We start from the raw sequence: 24136 nt of genomic DNA, 5'->3' as shown, positions 1-24136 counted from the left end.
GGTTTTTCGAGACAAGGTTTCTCTGTGTAGCCCTGGCTGTCCTGGAACTCACTCTGTAGACCAGGCTGGCCTGGAACTCAGAAATCCACCTGCCTCTGCCTCCCAAGTGCTGGGATTAAAGGCGTGCGCCACCACCGCCTCGCTCCCTTCCAAGTTCTTAAGTAAATTTTCTTCACGACCTTCCAACTCTCCAATGAAGCAACACACACACACAGACACACACACACACCACACCACACCACACCTCACCTCTTCCTACTTTTGGTCTCATCCATGGACTTCTCCCTGATTTAACAGTTGGGTCTTCACCTGCTTTGCTAGAATTGCAAAAGCAAGACTTAACACCAGGTCACCAAGTCCCCTACCTAATAACAGTCCCAATTGTCAGGCAGTTGTGGGTCTTGGGTTGCTTTCCTCTAAGCAGGCTTGCTCCTTTGGCACGGCCTCAGGCAAAGGAAGGAAAGGCAGGCAGCACCACACCCATCACTGGGGACCTGACTCACTAAGGCTTTGGGGACAAGCCAGACATCTTTCAGGGCTAGGAGGACTAAGAGAAAATAGGGTCTGTCCCTTGCCTGGTGTCTCCTTCTGGGAGTCACTATACGTTTACTTCCTTGGTCTTTGGTTTTTTTTCTAGTGAATCAGCAACTTCCAGGGAACCAAACAGTAACTGGGTGAGTCTGGATTCCACTTCTGCCTTTTATTTTCCAACTGGGACCTCAAACAATTCACTTGACCTGGGTTGATTTTCCCCTCGTGTTTTTTATTTTCACTGGCTGTCCTGGAACTCTCTGTAGACAGGCTGGCCTTGAACTCAAGAGATCTACCTGCCTCTGCCTCCTAAGTGCTGGAATTAAAGATGTGTGCTGTTGCCACCACCACCTGGCTGAGTCTCCCCTCAGGTGAGATCAATGGTGATAACCAGCAGGGGGGCTCTTTGGTTAGGAAGCACCAGCTGTGAAGTGGATCAGGGTGCCAATCCTTACTCCCTGACTTGGTACAGTCTTTTTAGAAAAAGCTATGTGGATATTCCTTCACTCACAGAATGGTTCTTCTCTCACCCAATGGTTGTCATATTTTCAATGACATTCTCTTACATCTTCTCATTTGGTTTGCCGGTGATAGTACTTGGGTTAGCCTGGCCTGCGAGTGGGGGATGGGGTGGGGGCGTGTCTGAAGTCTTCTGAGACAGATATGACTGCACCACTGTATTCCCCCCAGTAGAATAGAAATGCCTTTTGCTGAAATGCTTCATAAATTTCACGCACTAACAGAATGTTGGGATGGTGATTCCCACTTTGCTCAAACATCTAAGAGCTCTTACATCTGAGAGGCTATGAAAGGACAAGAAGGGTTTCTGTGTCCAAGGCTGCACACTCTTGCCTTGGGTACTCACTGGAACACAGATAGGCATGGCAGCTACTGCCTTAACGCTGCTCCAGCTGCAAGCCGTTTCCTAGTCTCATTTTCCCTGCAAGTACAAGGAGTCCCTGGAATGCCAGACTGTCTCCCTTCAGTTGTATTCATTTCTCTGTGTAGCCCTGGCTGTCCTGGCACTCACTTTGTAGACCAGGCTGGCCTCAAACTCAGAAATCCGCCTGCCTCTGCCTCCCGAGTGCTGGGATTAAAGGCGTGCGCCACCACACCCGGCTTCATGTTCTCTCTCAAGTCCACTGTCGCTCAGGAGCCTTTGGGGACTCCTATTAGGATGGGCCCCTTCCCTAGTGACTTCCATGTCCACTTGCAGGACACATCACGTTCTCCATTCTACACAAGATGTCATGTTAGTGTGTCTCTGTGAAGAGTCTCTAGCAAGGCCCATCCATACAGCAACTAGACCATTGTACGTTAAATGGAAGTTCCTTCTCTTGAAGACAGGATACAGTGATGGATACAATACCTTCCACTCTACTTCACTCCTCCCATCCCAGGTATTCAGAAAACCCAAACTGCTGGAATATTTATTTGGTCTATTAAAATCAAGATCTGCAAAAAATAAACAAACAAAACCACAATAACCTCTAAACACAAGATATGAAACCTTGAACATTAACATTCTTCAATTTCGTGTAAGCTCTGCAATACGGAAAATATACAAACTTCAAATAGCTGCAAAAATAGTGTCTTTGGGAGAAAATAGAGTTTCTACATCGATACAAGAAAAATAGGCATTTTTCTAATTCAACCCAACCCTGGGGTGGGTAGAGGGCATGGAGCTGCTATATGCCCCCTGGGGCAGGTGTAGAGTAGGGGGCTGCTGTATGCCCCCTGGGGCAGGTGGAAAGTACGGGGCTGCTGCATGCCCCCTGGGGCAGGTGGAGAGTAGGGGGCTGCTGCATGCCCCCTGGGGCAGGTGGAGAGTAGGGGCCTGCTGCATGCCCCCTGAAGGAATGCCAGATCCCTCTTCCCACTATTCATTTGGGGCTGGGATGCTGCCTAAGACAATCTTTAGTCAGGGTAAAACTGAGATGAAAATGCCACTTGGGAAATCTCGTGGTCCCCTGCCAACAGCTGATTGGTCAAGTGTTCTGGCCCCGAGGGCCGCTCTGGTCAGCTCCTCTAGGAGGGAGGCATCTGGTCTGCCTTTCTGTGTCTCTAGAGTGGAGCTGTCAGGAAGCCTGTGGCACCTCCCCTCTCTCAGCCACAGCCTACTGTTCCATGACAAGAGCCTCTTAGAAGTCATCTGGACTCACAGCCTGGGCTAGAAGATTCAAGACCTTCTGGCAGGTGAGGGAAAGCGCAGGTCCACAAGTGTAAGTTGTGAGCTGCCTGCTGCTGGTGGAGGAGGTAAGTCTCCTCCCTTGTGGAGGGCTGATGTCCACCAAAGGACCTGGGGCTTTGACACAATAAATGAAAGTGCTCAAAGGCCAAGAGGGAAGGAAGGGCTCCTCCATCCCCCAGCTTGGGAAGCTAACGAAGAGCTTGCCGCCAAGGCACTAGTCTCCATGGTAAAGTGTGGTAGGGGCCTGGGGGACTCAGACTACCAAGGAGCTCTGGAAAAGCACAGACTCTTCTGATGGTGGGGTGCGCTGCCATGGCTCAAATGGCAGTGAGGAGGCCTTGGAAGCTTCTGGATCCTTCCGAGGTGGCGCCCTGGGGCTGGCAGGGGGAAGAGGAGAGCCAGGGCTGGAGGGGCAGTTACGGAAGATGAAGCCCATACTGGGGAAGAGGGGCTTGATCAAGCTGACAGGGCAGAAGGCGGAGCCAGTCGGGTTGAAATGGACTTTGTTCTTGTCAGGACAGGAAGTCAAGAAGGCCAAGTCAGGACCTGGGGACCTGAGGAATGGAGAGAGACACAGACACATAAGTACAAGAAAAATAGTCAGCGAAGTAAGGGGGGCTGCCTGAGCAGGGTCCCTGGGGAGCTGGAAGGGTGATTGCCTCAGCAGGGCGTTTGGGGAGCTGGGTCCCTGCTCAAAAGGGCAGTAACCTGGTCAAAACCTGGAAAGCTCTGCCACTTTTGAGGCCTCTCGGGTCTCATTGCTGCTGTGGTGGGTTTTGCCTGAAGCAAGGTTCTCAGCCTTAACCCTATTCACATCCAAAGTTGAATGATTTCCTGCTGCAGGGGTCACGGTAGAGAACACTTCCCTACAAGTCACAGGACATTTAACAGCATCCCTGGACTGTACCAACTAGATCTCAGCAGGATCATGTCCCTTTCTCCCTAGTTATGACAACTAAAAAACGTCTCAGGCTAGGGAGTAAATGTGTAAGGCTTGGGTTCTACTCCTCAATACAGAAGCATATACCCATCAGGAGCTTCCCAGGAGGAAAGCTGCTGACTGAAGAAAGCCCAGGAGTTCTTAGGAAATAACTGATCAACACCACCTTCCTTAAAGGTCTAACACAGTGGGAAGCTAGCAGAGATGACTGGGAGGGAGGCTGCCCTAGCTTCATGAGCCTGTGACAGATGAGGACCAGTCACAGCCTCACTTCTACCTGCCTCTATGGGAGAGAGAGGAAAGCTACAAGCCTGCATAAATTGTGGAACAAAACCTCCTTCCTCCACAGTGCCTCAGAGGACCAGAAGTCAGGAGAACACCAGGCAGCAGTGGGAATGGTAATGAAGACCTGCTGACAGTGGGTTTGTTTTTCCAAAATGCCTACTCCCATGGGTTGTCCTCTCCCTCAGCTGAGATATAAATGGTGCCCTCAATGCCCAAACCCACACCTAGCCAAATCTTTACTCCCACACCATGACTAAACTTCCTGGCTGCTATCAAAACCACAACTTCCAGTGTGAATCTGCCTAAACGAATATAAAGCTGCAGGAGAAAATAGAGCAAGCTCTCTCAGGCCTACAAAGGGGACTGGGGTGGACTCAGGAAAGGCCATGGTCAAACCCCACACGGATGGTAAAGAGATCAGTGTCTGGCTCCTGAACCGTCCAATATGACTTGAGAATATTCCAAAGTTCTTTCTTGCAAGAATTAGAAATTTCTCCCTGGAAGTTTACAACACTGGAACTGAACAGCCAGGGGGTAAAGAAATACTGGTGTGTTCATTTTCTCTCTCGCTCATTCATATTCATTCTCTCTCTGTATCTCTGTCTCTGCACCTCCCTCCCCCGTCTCCCCCCCCATCATGGTCTAGCAAGTCCTCACACTCCCCCCTCTACCCCCCATCATGGTCTAGCAAGTCCTCACACTTTCCCCAGGGATGGTTAAAAAAAAAAAATAGAAGGAACAAAAGGCTTAAGTTTCAGATCTCTTTCCCTTCCAGCTCCCGCTGCGCTTGTGGCTGGCGTGTGGGCAGAAAGCAGGTTTCTATGGAGATAATGATAAGCAAAGATTTAAGTGCTCAGAGTAGGCAATGTCAACAAGTTTGATCATGGAAAATCTGCGAGACCGATAGTCTAATGTTGACAACCTCTAGATTCTCTAGACTGGAGAGATTGGAGACTGAAGAAGGACCTGAACAGTGGGACAACACGGGCTCCCCTTCCATAGTGTCCCTCCCTCCCTCCCTCCCATGCTTCATCCATGGGATGCACTCACGTGGCCTCCTCAAACACACGCACTCTCTCACAGCCTTCTGGGGGCTCCCGTTTGAAGACGTAGCTGTGATTGGGCCGAGGGGAAGCAGCAAAGGCAAGGACTGGAGATGGACTGCCATCTTCTAGGAAGGCTGGGTGGCCTGGAGAGGAGGCTAGAGAGAGAGAGCAGGGCTGAGTCAGTGGAGACCAAGGGAAACCTCTACTCTCCTTAGCTCAAGCCTTCTGTACCACGGGGCCATGTAGTGCTGCTATTTGGGCTGCTGTGTTTCATGCCACACCACTGGAGATGGGGGCTGTAGCCCAGCTGTAGAGCACGTGTTAAACAGCATGAGGCCATGGGTCCTATTCCAGTAGCACCATGAAAGGGGACAAAACTTGCTGAATTGATGGAGAAGATTCCTTTTAATCCTGTATTCCCAGAGCAAAGAGAATGCCTGGATCTCTGACATAAAGGAAATACCTGCTGTCCTCTGCCTTCTCCTGGGGCCAGTGCCCTGCCCAAGGAGCACCATAGCTTCATCCCATCTGTATTTTGGAAAGGCAGCCCCTCCTTGCAGAGAGGATTCCTGTATTAACTCCAAGAAGCAACCTTGACTCTGCCCCACTCAGAGGATAACATTTCTCTCACTTTCCATCCTGTGACTGCACTTTGCCTAGGCTGCAAATATTGACTTTATCTGTGTTTCTCTTATACTTCTTCCTTCCCATTCTGTGCTGTCTATTTCCTGTGTGTATTGTTAAATGATGCCCTTGACTAGCCTAGCTCATGAGGTTACTAAGAACAAGTCAGGTGTTGTGGGCAACCGTTTTTTTCTAACATTGGGTGTTAGTAGGATTCCTGCCTTATTCTAAGTAGAAAGCCAAGTCCTACATGGGAAAAACTAGGGATTTAGAACCAAAAATCTGTGGAATCAGTCTGGGTCATACATGCAGGACCCTGAATAAGAGACTATAATTCTCTTATCTAATTTGTGACTGCCTTGAAGGTCTTGCTGGATGAGTCAAGGGGACCCTTGAACACAGATGGGCTAGCTTTCTACCTTGGCAGCCTGAACCTTAGCCAAATAACAGGGATGGGAAAGGCTGCTCTTTTTGGTAAGAGACTTTATAATATAAACATGGAGTCAGAGTGCTGTAAGGACCGTTATTATCACAGGTATAGTGTGCAGAACTGACTCACACAGAGCTGGTTGGTTCAGAATGCTAGGCCTGGATGCTTCACAGCAAAGATCAGTGGAGCCCCTGCTATAGCCTAGAGCCAGCTCTAGTGCTCCGGTTCCATGACTTACCTTTGTTACTGTGGATGGATGCTAGTTCCTCAGTGGCACCCTGGTGCTCCTCACGGCTGGCCTGGCTGGGAGGCTGGGGGGATGCCAGTGGCACGGAGGGAGAGCTGGTCAGGTTGCCTGGCTCCAAAAGGAGGGAATGGTCACAGCTGCTATTCTGTGGAGGAGCTGGGGCACGGTGCCCATCAGGGACCTCAAGTATCTGATGAGGAAAGAGAAGAGACTCAGTCCAGGGTCTTCTCAGGCCTGTGACATTGCAGTGACCCTCAGGGGTCTCCCTGTACCTTTTCTCTTAGCCTCGAGGACAGAAGAATGCCACTTCCTCAAGCCATTTATTTCCTGACAACTTGCAGCCTAGGAGAAACTGTTTCTCCTAGAGTACTTTTGTTCTTTTTCCTCGAGACTTGTTAACCCTCTCTACTAGAGTCACGTTCATTTGTGTGATGTGATCAGTGCCTCTCTATGTACGAGGCTCTTGGACACAAAGGTGACTGATACACAGGGTGACATAATAGGGGCAAGGTACCAGAACATCACACATGCTATAGGCCACTGCAGGACAAACGTGCAGATGGTTATCATACATTAAATACCTCACATCCTTCTTTTTAAATATTTGATATTTTGTCTCCCAGTGAACTAGTGTGTGCATGTGTTCAGGGGCATAAGGAATCGCCCATACATCCATTTAAAAATCAGCCAGAAGCCGGCTGTGGTAGAACATGTCTTTAATCCCAGCACCGAGATCTCTGTGAGTTGATCTCTGTGCTCTTGAACCCACAGAGACCTTCCTGCCAAGATCAGACTAATCTATATATGGAGTTCCAGGACAGCCAGACATAGTGAGACCCTGTCTCAAAACAACCAAACAAACAAACACATAAAAATAAACAAACAAGTCAGGTGGTGGTAGCGCATGCCTTTAATCCCAGCACTTGGGAAGCAGAGGCAGGCGGATTTCTGAGTTTGAGGCCAGCCTGGTCTACAGAGTGAGTTCCAGGACAGCCAGGACTATACAGAGAAACCCTGTCTCGAAACAAACAAACAAACAAACAAACAAACAAAAACTAGCCTGTAGGGAAATAACAAGCCGAGGAATTTTTTTGTGCCCATCAAAATTATGTTCATACAGCTCAACTGCCGTTCCCTAACTGAACTGTGCCAATATAAAGATGTCCTGAGATGGCAAAGGAGGCGGCTGGTGATTCTGCCTGGGCGTGGGATGGAGGAAGACTGCATATGGCAACTGTACATGAAGGACTGATGGGTGCCTGTGAGTAGTGAGACACGGGGAGGGATGTAGTGACTGAGAGTAAGGTAGTGTAAGCTGGGCACGTGTGGGTAAGGGTGGCCAGTCAGCTGATGGTTTCCTCCTAGCAGGGGCCCTCTCTGTGCTCATTTGTGACAGCTAATCTAACTTTATGGACATTAACATCCCAGCAGCAACAGTCTCTGAGCATGTCTGTGAGGCACTCCCTGAATCAGGTTAGCTGAGCTGGGCAGAGCCATCATAAAGGACACAGCCCCGTCCCAGGCAGGGGTCCCACACTGAGTAAAGAGAAAAACCCAAACTGAGGCCAAGCACTTGCTGCTTTCTGTGTCATGGCCACAGATGCCCCTCGACCTCCTGCCTCACCCTGTTACCATGACTGCCTACCACACCTGGGACTGGGAGGCAGACTATGCTCCCTTCCTTGAGCTGCTTTTGTGTCCCTACCACACGGCCTTCCCTAGTGACACCCACCTACCCCTGATGCCCCCGAGCTTAAGTTCACTTGAGACAAACGAGCTCCATTTGTGTACTTCTGGAAGGCGGTGTTTACATGTTGTTGCTTCCAGAGCCACAGCCTGAGAGTCCCCAAAGAGTGGCACTGCCGTCTGTCCTCATGCAGGAGCAGCCGGTCAGTACCGTCGGGGCAGCCACCACTCACCCTCAGCAGCTCCTCTTCACCCTGCTCCTTCACAAACACCTCTTCCAGCTCCTGGTTGAGCCCTTCTAGGCTTCTGTGCAGACAAGGGCTGAGTCGCAGGACAGGGGGTCCTGGGGGGTGGCTGGGAAGGGATGCCTACAGAGAGGCAAATGAATCCATCAGATGATGTCCCTCCACACTCAGCCCCGACAGTTATCAGCTATGACTGGAGGGAATGATCATGTCCATAAAGCGTTTTTCTTCACCTTTTTTCCAAGTTGTGGGGGGGTGGGTGAACTGGATATTGCCAACAAACTGATTCAGAGGGAATTTCTCCAGGAGTTGGAGCTTAGACACCTGGAAGATGCTGCTAGTGTCACTGCCTTTATTGAGACAGAGGAAAAAGACACTAAGCACAGTGAGGCCTTCCAAGGCCATGCAGCGGAGCCCAACTTTGGACTAAAACTTCTCCTGACAGGCATCTATGCAGCTCTGTGCTGCACAGACAGACAGAACTCTATTGCCACAGAAGCCTGCCATGAGGGAGGACAGGGGAGCTGGAGGTCAGGGGAGACAGCGTACCCTCCCTGCTCCCAGCGCAGCATGGTCCCCTTGGACAGGGCAGCTCCGCTCCTTCTCCTTCCCACTGCGGCTCAGCTTTGTCCTCTGCAGCTGCTGCTTCAACTTGGTGATCTAGCAGAAGAGATGGGGGAGAAAGGACATGAGGCAAAGCCGGAGTATCCTGGTTCCTTCCCTAGGTGAGGCCCCCATCCCTGAGGATACCTAAAAGGGACATGGACACCAACAGTGCTAACCCATGGCAGCCAGAGGTTCCACTAAGCTAGATACCCTGCTGCTAGACCTGATTTTTTAAATTGTTATTCCTCCCCTAGAGATCAGCAGTTCTCAACCTGTGGGTCACGACCTCTTTGGGGGTAACATATCAGACATTTGCATTACGATTCCTAACAGCAGCAAAATGACAGTTATGAAGTAGCGACAAAAATAGTTTTATAGTTGGGGTCACCACAACATGAAGAACCGTATCAAAGGGTCGCAGAGTGAGGATGCTTGAAAGCTGATGTCCTGGATGAGTCAGACTCCAAACAGAGAACATACAACATCATGGTTATGGACTGTGAGGGACACCCTTCCGCTAAGTGTATGAGGCAGGCATGGTGGCATACAGTTTAATCCCAGCACTTGGGAGGCAGAGGCAGACAGGTCTCTATAAGTTGCAGGCCAGCCTGCTCTACATTAACAAGCTCCAGGTCAGTTAGGGGTACTTGGGGAAAAAAAAAGGCAATGTCTCAAAAAGGTGGGGGGCAATGTGTAGCCTTTTCTTTTCTTTTCCTTTTTTTTTTTTTTAAAGATTTATTTATTTATTATATGTAAGTACACTGTAGCTGTCTTCAGACACACCAGAAGAGGGAGTCAGATCTCATTACGGATGGTTGTGAGCCACCATGTGGTTGCTGGGATTTGAACTCAGGACCTTCAGAAGAGCAGTGAGTGCTCTCAACCACTGAGCCATCTCTCCAGCCTCTTTTCTTTTTTTAAGGATTCTTTTCAGGAGGCTGGAGAGATGGCTTAGTGATTGAGAGCACTTGCAACTTACTGCTCTTGCTATGGATCTGAGTTCGAGTCTCCGCACCCACACTGTCGCTTACAACCATCTGTAACTCAGATTCCAGGGGATCTAATGCTCTCTTCTGAATTCTGTGAGCACTAACCATGCATACAATAATAGACACACATGTAGGCAAAATAGTCATACATTTAAAATAAATCTAAAAAATTAAAAAAAATTTTCCAAGCCTCATTTTTAATTGTGTGCATGTGTGTGGGTGTGTGTGCAATGTGTGCAGGTATGTGCAGGTGAGCATAGAAACCAAGGCCCCAGGTCCCCTGGAGCTGGAGTTAGGTATATGTGGCTGTGAGCTGTCTGACATAGGTGCTGAGAACTGAACACTAGTCCTTTCCAAGGACAATGAATGGTCTTAACTGTGGAGCCATCTCTCTAACTTGGCTGGATTTTTCTTTTTTCTTATTTTGAGGCAGGTCTCCTTCTGTGTAGCGCAGGCTGCGCTGAACACAACAGTCTTCCTGCCTTAGCCTCCTGAGGGTTGGAATTATAGGCATTGCCTCCATACCTGACTGAAAGTGGCATTTCCGAGGGTCAATAACCTTTCATTTCTCAAATGATTTCCTCAAGTATCCCAAAGACCCCGAGACCAGAGCGTATGGACATCCAATCCTTCCACTTGTTTAAAGGTAAATTATACCAAGAAAAGAGGGAGACGCCCAGGCCCTGTAACAATACAGGGTATCACAGGCATTTCGGTAGTGCTGGAGGATCAAGCCTACGATAATCCAGACTCAGGAGGCTGAGTCACAAGTCTTAGTTTGAGGCCAGACTAAGCTATGCAGCAATATCCTGCCCTGTCCCCCACCAACAATCCCTAAACCAAACAAATAAACAGACAACCACTTTTGAAATATGATTCCCATCACACTTGTAATTCTGGGCCTTTATACCCTGAGCAGGATGCAGAATTTTATGAATGGGAAGGAGCCTAATGAAATTCAGAAAGTAGATTTGCTGCCCACTGCCATAAAGGCTGTGATGACAGTCAAGAAGAAGCATATTTTATTTATTTGCTTATTTATTTGTTTGTTTTATTGGTTTTGGTTTTTTGAGACAGGGTTTCTCTGTATAGCCTTGGCTGTCTTAGAACTCACTCCATAGACCCAGCTGGCCACAGACCTGCCTGCCTCTGCCTCTCAAGTGCTGGGACGAAAGGTGTGCATCACCACTGCCTGGCTAAGAAACTACTTTTTTAAATTATTGTTTTCAATGCATTTAGTGTATGTGTATGAGTGTCTTGCCTACCTGCATGTGTGCCTGGTGTCCATGGAGGTCAAAGAGGGCACTGAGTCCCCTAGAACTGGAGTTTCTGATGGTTATGTGCCACCATGTAGGTGCTGGGGACAGAACCTCAGAAACAGCAATGAGCGGCACTCTTAACTTCTGAGCCACCTCTCCAGCCACCTCTCTAGCCCCTTTGCAATCACACTGCTGGGGACTGAACCCAGGGCCTCAGCCATGCTAAGGTGGGCACTAGCCCCTGGGCTGCATCTCCCAGCCCAAGGATGTGCCTGCCTTTAGACTTGCTGCTGGGGATCGATCCGACCATGCAGAGAGACCAGGACGCTCCAGCCTTCCTAGGCAGAATGCATTTACTCTGCCGGTTAAGGGTTTTGAGAATGTTTTACATCCCACGTGGCTTGAAGCTTACAGTCCAGTGGTTGTGCGTTTTCTCAGCGCTCTGAGCGTGACCACCGAGGGCAGAAACAACTTCCCTCTGTGAATGGGTCAGGGGTGAGTCCTGCTAAGTTGACCTTTCCTTTGGAGCTGCCACAGGACATGTCAGAAGGAGCTGGTTCAGAAGCCCTGGAATTCCAGCCTGTGGAATTCTCCTCGGTGTCAGGGCCTCCAGCCCTCCCAGCGGCAGAGGGAGGAGGACCAAGAAAAAGTATTAGGAACCCAGGATTGTTTTTCTCTTCTTTTAAAAGGAAACTTGGTGGATGGTTAAGTAGCAAACGAGGCTGGGGGGCTCCTGATTGCCAGGGCCTTGCTCCCTGTCTTCCTTCAGTCTCTGACTCACTTACCAGAGTCCAGCCTCAAAGGAACTAAGCAAACGGCTCTCCCAACCTGCAGGCTGGACTCCCCAGCAGCCACTGCCTGGAGTTTCTCTAGCAAAAGGGTCTGAGGCCCCACACCCAAGCTACTAGAAGCCTGGGAGCCGGTTGAAGAGCCACTCCCTCAGAAGAAGGCTAGCAGGAAGAAGAGAGGATGGAGGTGTAGCTATCCTCAGGATAAAACTGTTATATAGTACCAAGAGATGGAGGGTGTAGGGAGAAGGCATTTACCTCTTTTCGGTGGTCTGTGCTGCCCCACGATGCTGATCGCTTGTGCATGCAGAAGCTGGCCCGCTCACCTTCTGGCTCTTGCCAGGACAGGGGTGTCTGTAGAAAGACATGCAGTGAGACAGGCAGCTCCACTGGCAGGAAACAGCCGGTCGGTTTCCTGGATAGAGGTGGCGACCTGTACAGCCTCCTCACATCTGTTCATCAACCTCATGGACGCACCCAGCCCACTTTATCCTTTTGGGCAAGAGAAGCATGTGTGTGGCCTCATCCCGATCTTTACTCTCCAGGAAACCGTCCCCAAGGCCCAACAGTGCTGGCCTCCTTTCTCTTTTATTTATTTATTTTGGTTTTTNGAGACAGGGTTTCTCTGTATAGCTCTGGCTGTCCTGGAACTCACTTTGTAGACCAGGCTGGCCTCGAACTCAGAAATCTGCCTGCCTCTGCCTCCCGAGTGCTGGGATTAAAGGCTCTTTTATTTTTTTTATTGAGTGTTTGGTACTGGGGATGGAACCCAGGGCCTTGCAAATGCTAGGCAAGTGTTCTATGACTGAGCTGCATCAGCCCTTCCTTATCCCTTTCAAACCTATGTTATAGTCAGTCTGGATACACTCCCATGGTGAGGCCAAGTGCTGTCCCTCTCCCAGGAAGTTTCCAAAAAGCCCTGCATCCTTTATTCTCTCCCCATGAACCCAGCCAAGGCCAGGTGCCTGGGAACCTGGGGAAAACAAGTGATCATACAGGATCCCAAAGAGGAAACAGGAGAAATGTCTCCATGGGTGCCTCGGGATGAAGCAGGTGGCAACTGTTTAATGCCACCGTGCAAGCTTGTGTCATCACGTAGGCAGAGTGTCAGGGATGCCAAAGTCCTCCAGCACAGGCAGGGAAAGACCGTTTCAGAATTCTGAATCCAGCACTGATTCTTGGTCTGTTCATGCCTCCTCCCCGTGGTCCTTCTTTGTTCCTCGTGGGGAAGAACATTCCATGTGCTCCCTTCCCTCTGCTGCACAAAGACAGGGGACCCGAGATGGTAGTGGAGGAGCCTCCACTAAAAGAGGAAGTTACTGGTTCCAAGCATGAAGCTCAAGAGGCGCAGATCCTTCCCCATCACCAACATCCTATTTCCATTCCAAGGGAGCGGCCGAGGGGAGTGCTCTAGTGGGACCAGCTCCTCTTCTGACTACTATGCACAAGCTGCCAAAAACACAGGGCCTGGGAACCAGCTCCTCTAAGAGATCTGCTGACCTCCCCTGAGAGGCTGCTGTACACAGAGAGAGGGGGAGGATCAGGGGAAAACAAGACTCCTCACCACCCAACAGCTGCTAAGAGGAGCTCGCAGGGCAAGTCTGAGCCAGGACTGTGAGAACAGACGGCCTGGTGCGACAGCTGCACTGGAGAAGCTGCTGCAGACTGAGCTTCTGGCCCTTCCGGTCTGCAGCTGCCCGCGAGCAGGACCTTTCCCAGGCCGTGGACCACAGCCAGGGTGAGACCACTGGCAGCCCCAGGGAGTGCATCCTCAGCTTCATTCCCAGATTTCTTCCTTTATGAAAAGAGCAGCCAGGAATGCAGGCGTGTACCCCAAAGCCCTCAGGTGACGCTGGCTCTCACAGTCTCTGGAAACCAAATAGCTGATCTCCTTCCACATGCCCGGGTCTCTAACTCAGGCTATCAGACCTCAGAAGAGCTACACCAGCTGACAGGGAGAACATAGCCTATCTCCCCATCAGCTACTAGGACTCTGCAGTAATACACATGTCCTCCTCTGCTGCTGTGCCTAGACCAAGCTTGCAGATCACCAGTGCTGCCAGGATAGTTGAGTCCTACACATCTCTGTCACCTCTGGAAAAGGAGCAAAGACCACAGAGGAGAGATGGCAAAACCTAAGAGGGTGATGTTCCCTCCTCACCACTGAAGATACCGTGCTCACAAGTGGGTGGTGAAAGACAAGAAGGATGCTGGGTCAGGTTGCAACTGGCGACTAACACCTCTACAAATGTCTCAGCTCCCTCCTCCTAGGAGCTGTGAAGGCGTACAGGGAGGTGTAGACTGGTACAGGAGTGGAAGAAAGATGAGGAAACCATAGGAGTTGGTATCATCTCCTTTCCTAATCCATTCCCGACCTCTCCTGAGCAACATCTTCCTACAAACTACTGCGTACTCTCTGTACATGTGATGCTGACGCCATCACTTTATCTCAGCATCCACCACCTGCCCATGGGAATCATCACATCCCTCAACCCAGACAAACTCATCTCTCTCCCTTCTACGATGGGCGAGCCTTACTTTCAATCCCTGCCTTGCCAGAGTGTTTTTGTAAGAGAGAGGCTGAAGGAGCCGGTACATACAGAGGATAAAGTCATGTGAAGAAGAAGACAGACTAAAGCAGAGGCTAGAGCAAGGTGCTATGAGCTAAGAGAAGCCAACCACCACTGAAAGCTGTTTATAGGCTGGTGTGAGTACTGTCAAGCCAGGCAGGTACAAAGGTCCAGCTTTCTGCCTTTCTAGCTGCAGTGGATATGTCAAGTGGGGGAAATGTACCCCAGATTGCTCAGGATCCTCCTTTCTGAGCCTCACTACAAAGGCCTCGATCATGGTCTCCTTGGGGAACAGTAAAGTCACAGCTAAGATCCACTTCAAGGAGGTCACCAGGATAGAGTCAGGCCAAGCTGTGGGGCAGCCGTGTAAATAGTCATGCTAGACGCCCCTTTGTGTGGAGGAGAGTCTGGCCATAGGGGACCAAAAATCCATGCTTGTCAGGGGACTCAGGCACTAGAATGGACTTTCTCCACACCCTGGCTAAGGGAGCGAGGGAGGGAGGGGTAAGATTACTAACCATGAGTGAGCAGCCAGGTCTGCAGCTGCTGTATAAAACCATGCATGCCTGGGTAGAGGACGATTGTCTTGCCAGGGATTATAAGATTCCAGGGCAGCATGTGGAGGGATAGATGGGCATGGAAGAGGAAGACAGCTTCCCCACAGAGCCTACAGAGCAACCAAAGCAAGGAGAATGGGCCCTCCACACTGGGATGTCTTTCTTGGTCTCCAACCCAGCTAAGTTTCTACCTGGAGGTCATGACCAGGAGGGGAAGAGTCCAGGCCCTCAATGTCTCCAGTGACCTTGGCTCCTGAGCATGCTCCATGCGCAGAGCCGGGCTGGGGCCTGGGAACATTACCCACACTGTACCTGTCAGAAGTAAAGAGCAACCCAGGACCTGACTGGGGATATATATATAGGTCAGAGGGCACGTGCTGAGCTCAGTTCAGAAGGAAGCCAGTCCATTAGGACTTTGACCAAACAAAAAGGCTCGGAGGGTGGTCCACTGGCCAGCACCAGAACTATGGCTGTAGGTGGCCAAAGCTGCCATTTCTACCGTAGTAGTGACTGGATAACTCTCAGATTTTCCATCATGGCCACATTTTCAAGTATTTGTTGTATTGTCAAACCATCCACTGAGCCACTGGTCTTGGACACTAGTTTGGAAACCAGACTCTGTGCCCAAGCCCTTATGCCCACAAAAACAAACAAAAAACAAAACAATTTTTTAAAGGTCTATGCTGGTCACACTGGGTCATGTGCCATCAGGGAACACTGAGGCAGCAACTCAGGGAAAGGCAGGACCCCTCCCCCTGAAGCAGGAAAGACAGAAAGGAAGTCCTCTCCAGTCAGGAGGCTGCTCAGCCTCAGGCCTTTGGGATGCTCCCTGACGATGTCTGGTAAGAACTTAAGACTAAAGAAAAGTCAGAGGTAAGTGGGAGCAGGACTGGGGATCACAGAGGTTTCCCCACAATTAAGCAGAAATGGGGATGGAAAGAAGCGAGTATGAGTGGAGCCAGGCAGGGGAGGTACCCGAGGTCCCTTCTGTGGGAAGGATGCCACCAGCTGGGGAACTTTGTTCAAACAGTCATCCCAGCTGTGGGAAGCCCACTTCCTCCCTCCAGAAGAGTACAAGGCTCATATACTTTGCCCAGTAAGAAGGGAGAGAGGTAACCACAGCCACTGGCATGTGCTGCCATCACGAGCCCTGGCCAGGGCCCAGCCACTAGGAGAGGCCAACTCAAAGCACTTGGTGGCCAGCTCTGGGTTCCCAGATGGCCTGGGCCACAGAAGAGAAAACACTCAAATAAACTGAGACAATTCTGAAAAACTCCTCTCAGACACAGGACTTCCTGCAGAAGATGGAGATGCCACAGGAAGTGGTGTTGGGGGACTGACTCCCTAGCTCTCGCTGGCCCTGTCTCAGGAAGCCACTGCTGGAAACACCTGTTCACACCTTTCACATTGGCCCTCTTGGCTCAAAACAAGCTGGCTGGAAGTCTAGCTCAGAAGTACAGCATCTGGCTAGCATGTGCAGGCCCTGGGTTCCATCCCCAACATTGAAAAAGATACAAGCATCTAAGCTGTGGCCCCTCCCCAGGTGTCCCGGTTACACCCCTTCCTCCTTTCCAGAATAGCTGTTTTTGTTCCTCTTACCTCATATGTGAGGAGCCTAGCTCCTACTCAATCTATGGTTGCCTGAACATTGACTTGTACTTGACTGAAAGCATGGACATGGCCAGGAAGGGGATCCTGGGATTACAGCATTGCCATAGACCCAAGTGCTGAGCGTTCTTCAGTCTCTTCTGCCCTATGCACTAACAGGCCTGGAGCACACAGCACGCCCAGCTCTCTAATGGCAGGTGCTCTGGGTCTGAGGCCTAGCTCTGACACTGGCTTGGAAGAAGCAAAGCCCTCTAGGGGAGGTTCTGGGAAAGAGCTGCTTAGCCTCAGCCGTAACTGAAAAGCACATCCCTGGGAGTGTCAGCAATGGCATAGCCTCCAACACAGGGAGGTTAGGCACCCAGGAGAACACTAACAAGTATTAGGCTGTCGTCATTAGGCTGGATGAAGCAGACCACGGAATGTTTCACTGCTGTGGCTAGGAGAGAAAGGGTGCGAGTGAGGGGCAGGGTAGGAATAGCTGGCTTGCTCAAAGTGACTGGGAAAGGTCTGGCATCCATCCACTCCTAACAGCTGAAAAGCTTTTAATGAACTCAGGATGTAGCTCAGTGGTAGAGCACAAGCACTTGCCTTGCCTGCCTGAAGCCCTAAGCTCTATCTCCAGCATTACAACCCAACAAGCAAACCAACCAGATAGACAGACAGACACAGACACACACACACACAGACACAGACACACACACATACACAGAGGCATGCTTTCAAAGACCTTAATAGATCTAGATTCTCCACTCCCCTTTCCCTTCTCCACATTTCCTGAAGATTTCTTCTTTAGCCATCCTCCTGGGTGATCTCTCGCTGTACAGAAGGGATGCACAAGGCCTTCTGGGGAGATGGCAGTTGAGCCTAAAGCTTTCACAGTGTAATGCCAGTGCTAAATGTGGCAGCTTGTGCCAGGCACAGGAGCCTCAAGCAGTAATTTGAGTGGAACCCAAGCCTAGGAGCAGAAACTTCCCTGAAGAGCAGGCTTGGGAGATGGGCAGAGCACATACTTGGGGTTGGATGCTTACACTGATCAGAATCCTCCCACCTCTTGCCTGCAGCCACAATATTGACAGGTTGCTAAGAGTTCCTCGAGCGAGGGCTGGAGCCCATCCCGGGAAAGAGGAAAGCTCGAGGGCTGGGCCTTGCCAGACCCATGGAGGCACATCGCTGACCTCTGTCTCGCTGTGGCAAGGAGCCCAGACTTGTTATATAAAAGATCTGGCCTGCAGCTGGAGCCGAAGCAAAAACACGCAGCTCGGAACCAGGGCCACTCCAACTTGGCCAGAGAACGTCTGAGGCCAGCCCTGCCTGGGGTGACAGAGAGAAAGCTCCATGAGGAATAGGACAGCCACTGGACAGAGGCTGGCAAACAGGAAATGACCGCGTGAGGGATACGCTGCCTGATGTCTAGCAAAGCAAGATGCTCATGCATCCACCTACTTGAAGCAACATCAAGGTCTACCCCTGCAGGAAGCCCTCCGTGATTTACTACATTATCTGGCCTGAGCCATAGAGAAAGGAGTGTATACTGCCAGGCTCACGAGGGATAAAGTCCCTTTCTCCGTGCCTAAGGATAAAGGGAGACCAGTGCAGGCTCCCAGGAGAGCGCCTGCTCCCCTTCACCTCCTTCCTGCACGTCTACAGAGGACTGGCCATTGATATCACCTTACTGCTTTAACCTTGTTTCAATTCTTTTTGATACAACAAGGGGCATTTCTGGAAGACTCTTGCTCCTCTAGACTTTGCCAGACATCAGCCCCATGACATTCCTTGGTTGTCTGTTCTCAGGCCTTCAGGCAACTGGAAACCAGGCTCAAAGAAACCAAATCTTGTAACCATTGGAAAAGAGAGGGTGTTCAAATGTTCATTAAACACATTTGAAAATGGATCTCATAAAAAGAAAGGAGCTCCCTTCTGACGTGCAATGCAAAAGGGACATCATGTATACGCAGCATTTATTTGGAGTTTTTCCTTTGGCTTTTTTTCCTCTCTTTTTCAGTTATGAAACTTGTATGCATGGATTTCACATCTCCATAGCTAGACCCGCCATGGGCATTATGACCGTGTCTCCTAAAGGGTCGGTTTTGTTACACAACACGAAGAATGTTATCTCAGCCTTGTTTTTCTAGAGTTGTGTTTTTCAGTCATTTCTTCAAGGAAAAGTAAATGATTTAGTTGGAGAAAAAAAAAAAAAAAGGAGCTGCGGGATGAGCTGAGGAGGCAGAGCGAGCTGCATGGAGCACGGGGTCCATACGCCCCGGCCGTAATGCAACATGGATGGGGACAGACTGGATACACTCTACGCAGCAAAGGAAGAGCTGCCTCACCCCTTCTTGTCCTGTTACCCAGAATGGAGGGCTGGGCCAAGCTAGGTGTTCTTCCCTGCAAGTTGAACAGGACTCAGCTTAAGCTGCCCCCAAAGGGAGCCTGGCTCTTACCAAACTTAAATGCTAAGAAGACTGAAGCCCTAGGTCAGACTAAGACACTTCTTTGGGTAGTTTCCAGATGAGATTGACTTTTTGCTCAAGTTAACAAATCTTATCCAAACGATGGACACATGGGCTGGATGGTCTGTGGAGATCCCTTCCAAGGGCAGGGCTCTTCATGGAAACATAGGAGAGAAAGCTGGGCTGTGCAGGACTCGCATGCCCTGGAGCAGCTCTGGCCTGGCTGCTGGCAAGGCGTGGTTCTTCACGAGAATGCCCTACTCCTACTGATCCAATGGGGCCGACCCTGGCTCAGCACCTCTTTGGCCACTTCCTCGAATGCCTGGGGAATGCAAACCAGACCAAATGTTGGCCTTAGTTTAATTTCAGGAAGGCAAATCTCATTTTAAAAGTCCCAAAATTAAAAGCCAGCTGCAGATTCTCCACCTGTAAACCCTGAAATCCAAACTGTAAGCCCCAGCTTGACATCTCTTTTCCACCAGGTGGAATGCAAACTCATTTTCACCTATGTTTACAAAAGAAAACAAAGATGGAAAAACCCTGGTAAACAGTAGAAGAAGAAAAGCTTTTATGTACACCCAAAACCCAGGACAAGTCACTTTTGTGACAGAAGTCACCATTGGCCTCAGCCAGCCCTCCCACCCCTCCTGATCCCATTACCTGGGTGGCCTTGTCATTGGTACAGCAGGTGAAGGCCCCATCGGCATCTCGTGGCCACTGGCCCAGAAGGTAAGAACTGAGGATGGTATCCAGGGAGAACGTACGCCGGACCTGGGGTGGCTGAGGCCTACACACCGACTTTTCTGGGGCCACCGAACATGGAACGCTGGCTGAAAGAGAGCACAGCCCGCAAGGCCTTGCCATCAGCATGGAGGAAGAAGTCATGGCAATCAGCCTCCTCTCTCCCAGGATACCTCATCTGCCTGCCATGTCTTTCCACCTTCCTGAATGAATTCACAACAGCAAAGGCCCATCCTGTCTGACCAGCAACCCTGACTTCACGTCCTCACTGGATCCCTTCTGACCACTTCACAGTGGACACAGAGGTCTCTTATGATGTTCCCTTTGTTCCTGCTCTAGGGGACTCTGAGTCCAGCACTCCCAGGTGTCCAGTCCGAGAGACTCCCTGGAGGAACTGTTTCCCAGCCTCGGAGGGAACTCCATGTTCATAAAACACAAGCCTTCTTCCCTTTTTACATTTTCTGCCCTCCTTCCCTCCTCCTGCATCCATTTTGAATCTTCTTTGCTGCACAAATGGCTCAATTAATTAAAAAACATTCTTTTCTTCTTTTTATGGTGTTAGAGACTGGACCAGATCCTTACATAGGCCAAACAAGGACTGTATTCCACAGCCCTCTGTTTTTGAGATAGGATCTTGCTATATTGCCCAGGATGGCCTTGAAAGGGCTGTGTGGCCCAGGCCCATCCTGAATTCAATCCTCTGCCTGCCTCCCAAACTGGGATTTCGGGTGTGCACCACCAGGCCCAGCATGAAGGGTCCTTACTACTTCCTCCAGCCCAGGCAGCTCCAGGAGAGCTAGGGCACTGGCCCAGAAAGAGCCTCAAAGCTCTAAGGCAAGGCGTGCAGCAGAAGACAGCAGCCAAGTCTGCAGGCCTTTCCCAATCCCTTCTCTGACTTTTATCTGAATGGCAAAAAACAAAACACAAGAAGGGGTAATTATAAATGCATTCATTTTATTTTATGTTGGCTTAAGACTTCTGGGAGAAATTAAAAGTTGAAACTCTTTTTAAAACATAAGAGTTCTGGGATCATCTGGAAGTCTCGGGGTCTGGGTTGACTCTGTTTTCTATGTCCATGTTCAAACACCCCACTGTCTGAGGATCTATAAAGACTCTCCTTTAAACAGACAAACTGCCTTCACATCTGTAGTAATCCCTTGTGACTTATGTGTATATTCAGCATAGCAGAAGGAACTGGGAACTGTAGGTATAAATAGACTTGAAGAGGTTTACATTAAAAAGACACAGAAAGATTGGCAGTTCCCCAAAAAATTAAACAGAAAATTCCCTTCGGGTCCANAAANNCCAATTNTAGGTAGAGACNCCCCNNAAAAAAAAAAAAAAAAAAAAAAGAAAATAGAAAAACACCTCTGAAAGCAGATATTTGTACACGTATGATCACAGTAGCATCAATTATAATAGCCATAAATTGAAGGCAACCTGGTGGCACAGGGTGAAATAACCCAGATTCAGACAGACAGCAAATGTCATAGGAGTCCACCCTCATGAGACATCTGGAATAGCCAAATCCATAGGGCCAAGGATGACTAAGGTGGCCATGAGCACAGAAAGAAGGGGATGGGGGCTTCTGTTAATCGATGCTTACCTCTGGGATGGTAAAACATTCCAGAAATGATATTCTGATGGCTACACTGTAAATGTACTTATGCCATGGAATTGTAAACTTAAGATGCTTAAAATGGTAATTTTGCTGTTGTTTTGCTTTTTTGTTGTTTGTTTGGTTTTGGTTTTTTTGTTGTTGTTGTTGTTTTTGATTTTTCAAGACAGGGTTTCTCTGTGTAGCCCTGTCTGTTCTAGAGCTCACTCCGTAGACCAGGCTAGCCTCAAATTCAGAAATCCGCCTCCCAAGTGCTAGGATTAAAAGCATGAGCCACCACTGCTCGGTGGGTTGTTTTATTTTTTAAGACAGGGCTTCTCTGTGTAGCCCTGGCTGTCCTGGAAGTCACAGAAATCTACCTGCCTCTGCCTCTCAAGTGCTGAGACTAAAGGTGTGCACTACTGTTACCTGGCAGTAAATCTTACATTATTTATGTTAACCATTTTTTTAAAAAAAATATACCAATAATGTGAAATTCTTCAAATTACTTTAGATTTGACAGGCTCATAATCAATATAAATTATAAAACATATTTTGCATTGTTTCATATATTACAAAATCCCAATTCAAAGAATCAATGATCTACATATTTGCCATTTTAAAGAATTTATGATATCAAACAGTGATTTGTTTAACCATTCCTACTTTGCTGGACATTTGGATTGCTCTCTAATATGCTGTTAGTATATATAGCTGTCTTCAGACACACCAGTAGAGGGCATCGGATCCCACTGCAGATGGTTGTGAGCCACCATGTGGTTGCTGGGAATTGAACTCAGGACCTCTGGCAGAGCAGCCAGTGCTCTTAACAGGTGAGCCATCTCTCCAGCCTGCTCTCTTAGTTTTTAATGTAACCTTTGTCATACTGTAAATCATCTCCGTCAGCCAGCAAATAAGTACTCACTTAGAAGGGACTGAAAATGACTTTCAATGAAAAAAGTTGTAAGTATGAGTTGTCAAAAAAATTCAAGAAATATATAAACAAAAGAAACACACACAGAGAGATGGGTCATCCCCACCTCCTCACCCAGAGACAATCACTGTTAATCATGAAACACTGGTGGGTGCGGTGGCTCACACCTTTAGTCTCCGCACTCAGGAGGTGGGTCTCTATGTTTGAGGGCAGCCTTACACAGTGAGTTCTAGGCAAGCAAGGGTTGCATAGAGAGACCCTGTCTGGGGAAAAAAGAAGTTTCATCATGTAACCTTACTTTCTGAATGTGAACACGCATACATTTTAAATGTTTTAAATGGGCTAGGGTAAGAAACAAAACAAAACAAAACAAACAAAAAGGCTGGACACACACTCAGGAGGCAGAGGCAGGCAGAACTCTCAGTTGGAGGCCAGCCTAGTCTACAGAGAGTTCCAGACAGTCAGAGCTACACAGAGAAACCCTGTCGATGATGGTGAGGGTGATGATGATGATGATGGTGATGGTGATGATGATGGTGATAACGATAATAAAACGGAAGCACATCATAATGTTGTTTGGCTGTGTCCCTACCTTCTTTCTAAATCAGTATATGCTGACTACAACATACATTTACCAGGAAATTGTTTTTTGTTTTTGAGACAGTGTTTCACTATCACATCCAGGCAGACCTTGGATTTTGTTTGTTTGTTTTGTTTCAAGTCATGATTTCTCTGTGTACCCCTGAATTTGTAGACTGGGCTAGCCTCAACTCAGATCCATCTGCCTGCCGAGAGCATTACCACCACCCATGTTTTTGGCTTCCAGCTGGTCTCTTATATAGCCCAATCAGGCCTTAAACTTGCACTCCTCTTCTGCCTCCCAGGGGTTAGGGTTATAGGTAAGCACCACCATGCCTGGCAATACATTATTTTAAATGTTTATAAAATCTCTACTCTAAGCCGGGCGTGGTGGCGCACGCCTTTAATCCCAGCACTCGGGAGGCAGAGGCAGGTGGATTTCTGAGTTCGAGGCCAGCCTGGTCTACAAAGTGAGTTCCAGGACAGCCAAGGCTACACAGAGAAACCCTGCCTCGAAAAACCAAAAAAAAAAAAAAAAAAATCTCTACTCTAAAATTTTCCAAAGGCTCTTTCAAAGTTGGAAGTCAGGAACTAGCAAGATGACCCGGAAGGAAAAGGCACCTGATGCCAAGCCTAAAGGCCCAAGGTTGATACCCCGGTCGCATTGGTGGAAAGACCAACTCCTGAAAGTTGTTCAGATTGTCCTCTGACCTCCATTCTCATGCCTTGGCTACGAATGTGTACAACACACACAATACACACACACACGCGCACACACACGCACACATGCACATGTACATGTACACATGGGTAAAAGCCCGGAGTCACAGGCCATGCTCTGGCCTACTTACCTGTCCTGTGCCCTTCATTCCTCTACACTGCAAACACGACACCCTGTGCCATTTCCCACCACTACCAGGGCCTTTTCCTCTCCGGGCTGCTGATGTCTGAGCCATCCGCCAGGCCAGCCTAACTGCCTCCACCTCCGCCCCAGCTTGCGGTTGCTGGGAAGCTCCTTGGAGGAGTGTTTCAGAATGGTCTGGGCTCTCCTTGTACTTACTGCCTCTCTCTAGGGTTGCAGGCACTTGTGACTCCTAGAGAATGAACAGTCTGTGAGGTCGGGCTCTGATTTAGCTTTGTAGTCCCCACTGTCTACAGCACAGAGAGCCCAGGTTGGCAAGAACCCAAGCACTTGAATAAAACTGAAAACCCTATAGTCGAAAGGCAAAGCTT

The 24136-nt window shown here is 49.3% G+C and overlaps 1 protein-coding gene across 1 annotated transcript in view; it reads right to left on the bottom strand.

Moving 5' to 3' along the window:
• Positions 1-1958: 1958 nt before the first annotated feature.
• Fam117a (family with sequence similarity 117 member A) overlaps positions 1959-24136 on the bottom strand; it is a 45360-nt gene continuing 23182 nt past the window's right edge. The window contains exons 2-8 of the mRNA XM_021177542.2: positions 19713-19882; positions 12126-12221; positions 8775-8885; positions 8214-8348; positions 6286-6484; positions 4998-5148; positions 1959-3276 (exon numbers count right to left, since the gene is read on the bottom strand). Of these exons, the coding sequence (XP_021033201.1) occupies positions 2976-3276; positions 4998-5148; positions 6286-6484; positions 8214-8348; positions 8775-8885; positions 12126-12221; positions 19713-19882 (1163 nt within the window). The 3' untranslated portion in view covers positions 1959-2975. The remainder of the gene's footprint in view (positions 3277-4997; positions 5149-6285; positions 6485-8213; positions 8349-8774; positions 8886-12125; positions 12222-19712; positions 19883-24136) is intronic.

The sequence above is a fragment of the Mus caroli genome, chromosome 11 (genome assembly GCF_900094665.2).
Source record: "Mus caroli chromosome 11, CAROLI_EIJ_v1.1, whole genome shotgun sequence".
Lineage (NCBI taxonomy): Eukaryota > Metazoa > Chordata > Mammalia > Rodentia > Muridae > Mus > Mus caroli.
The sequence above is the reverse complement of the archived record's forward strand: the minus strand, read 5'-3'. Positions and strand labels throughout refer to the sequence as shown.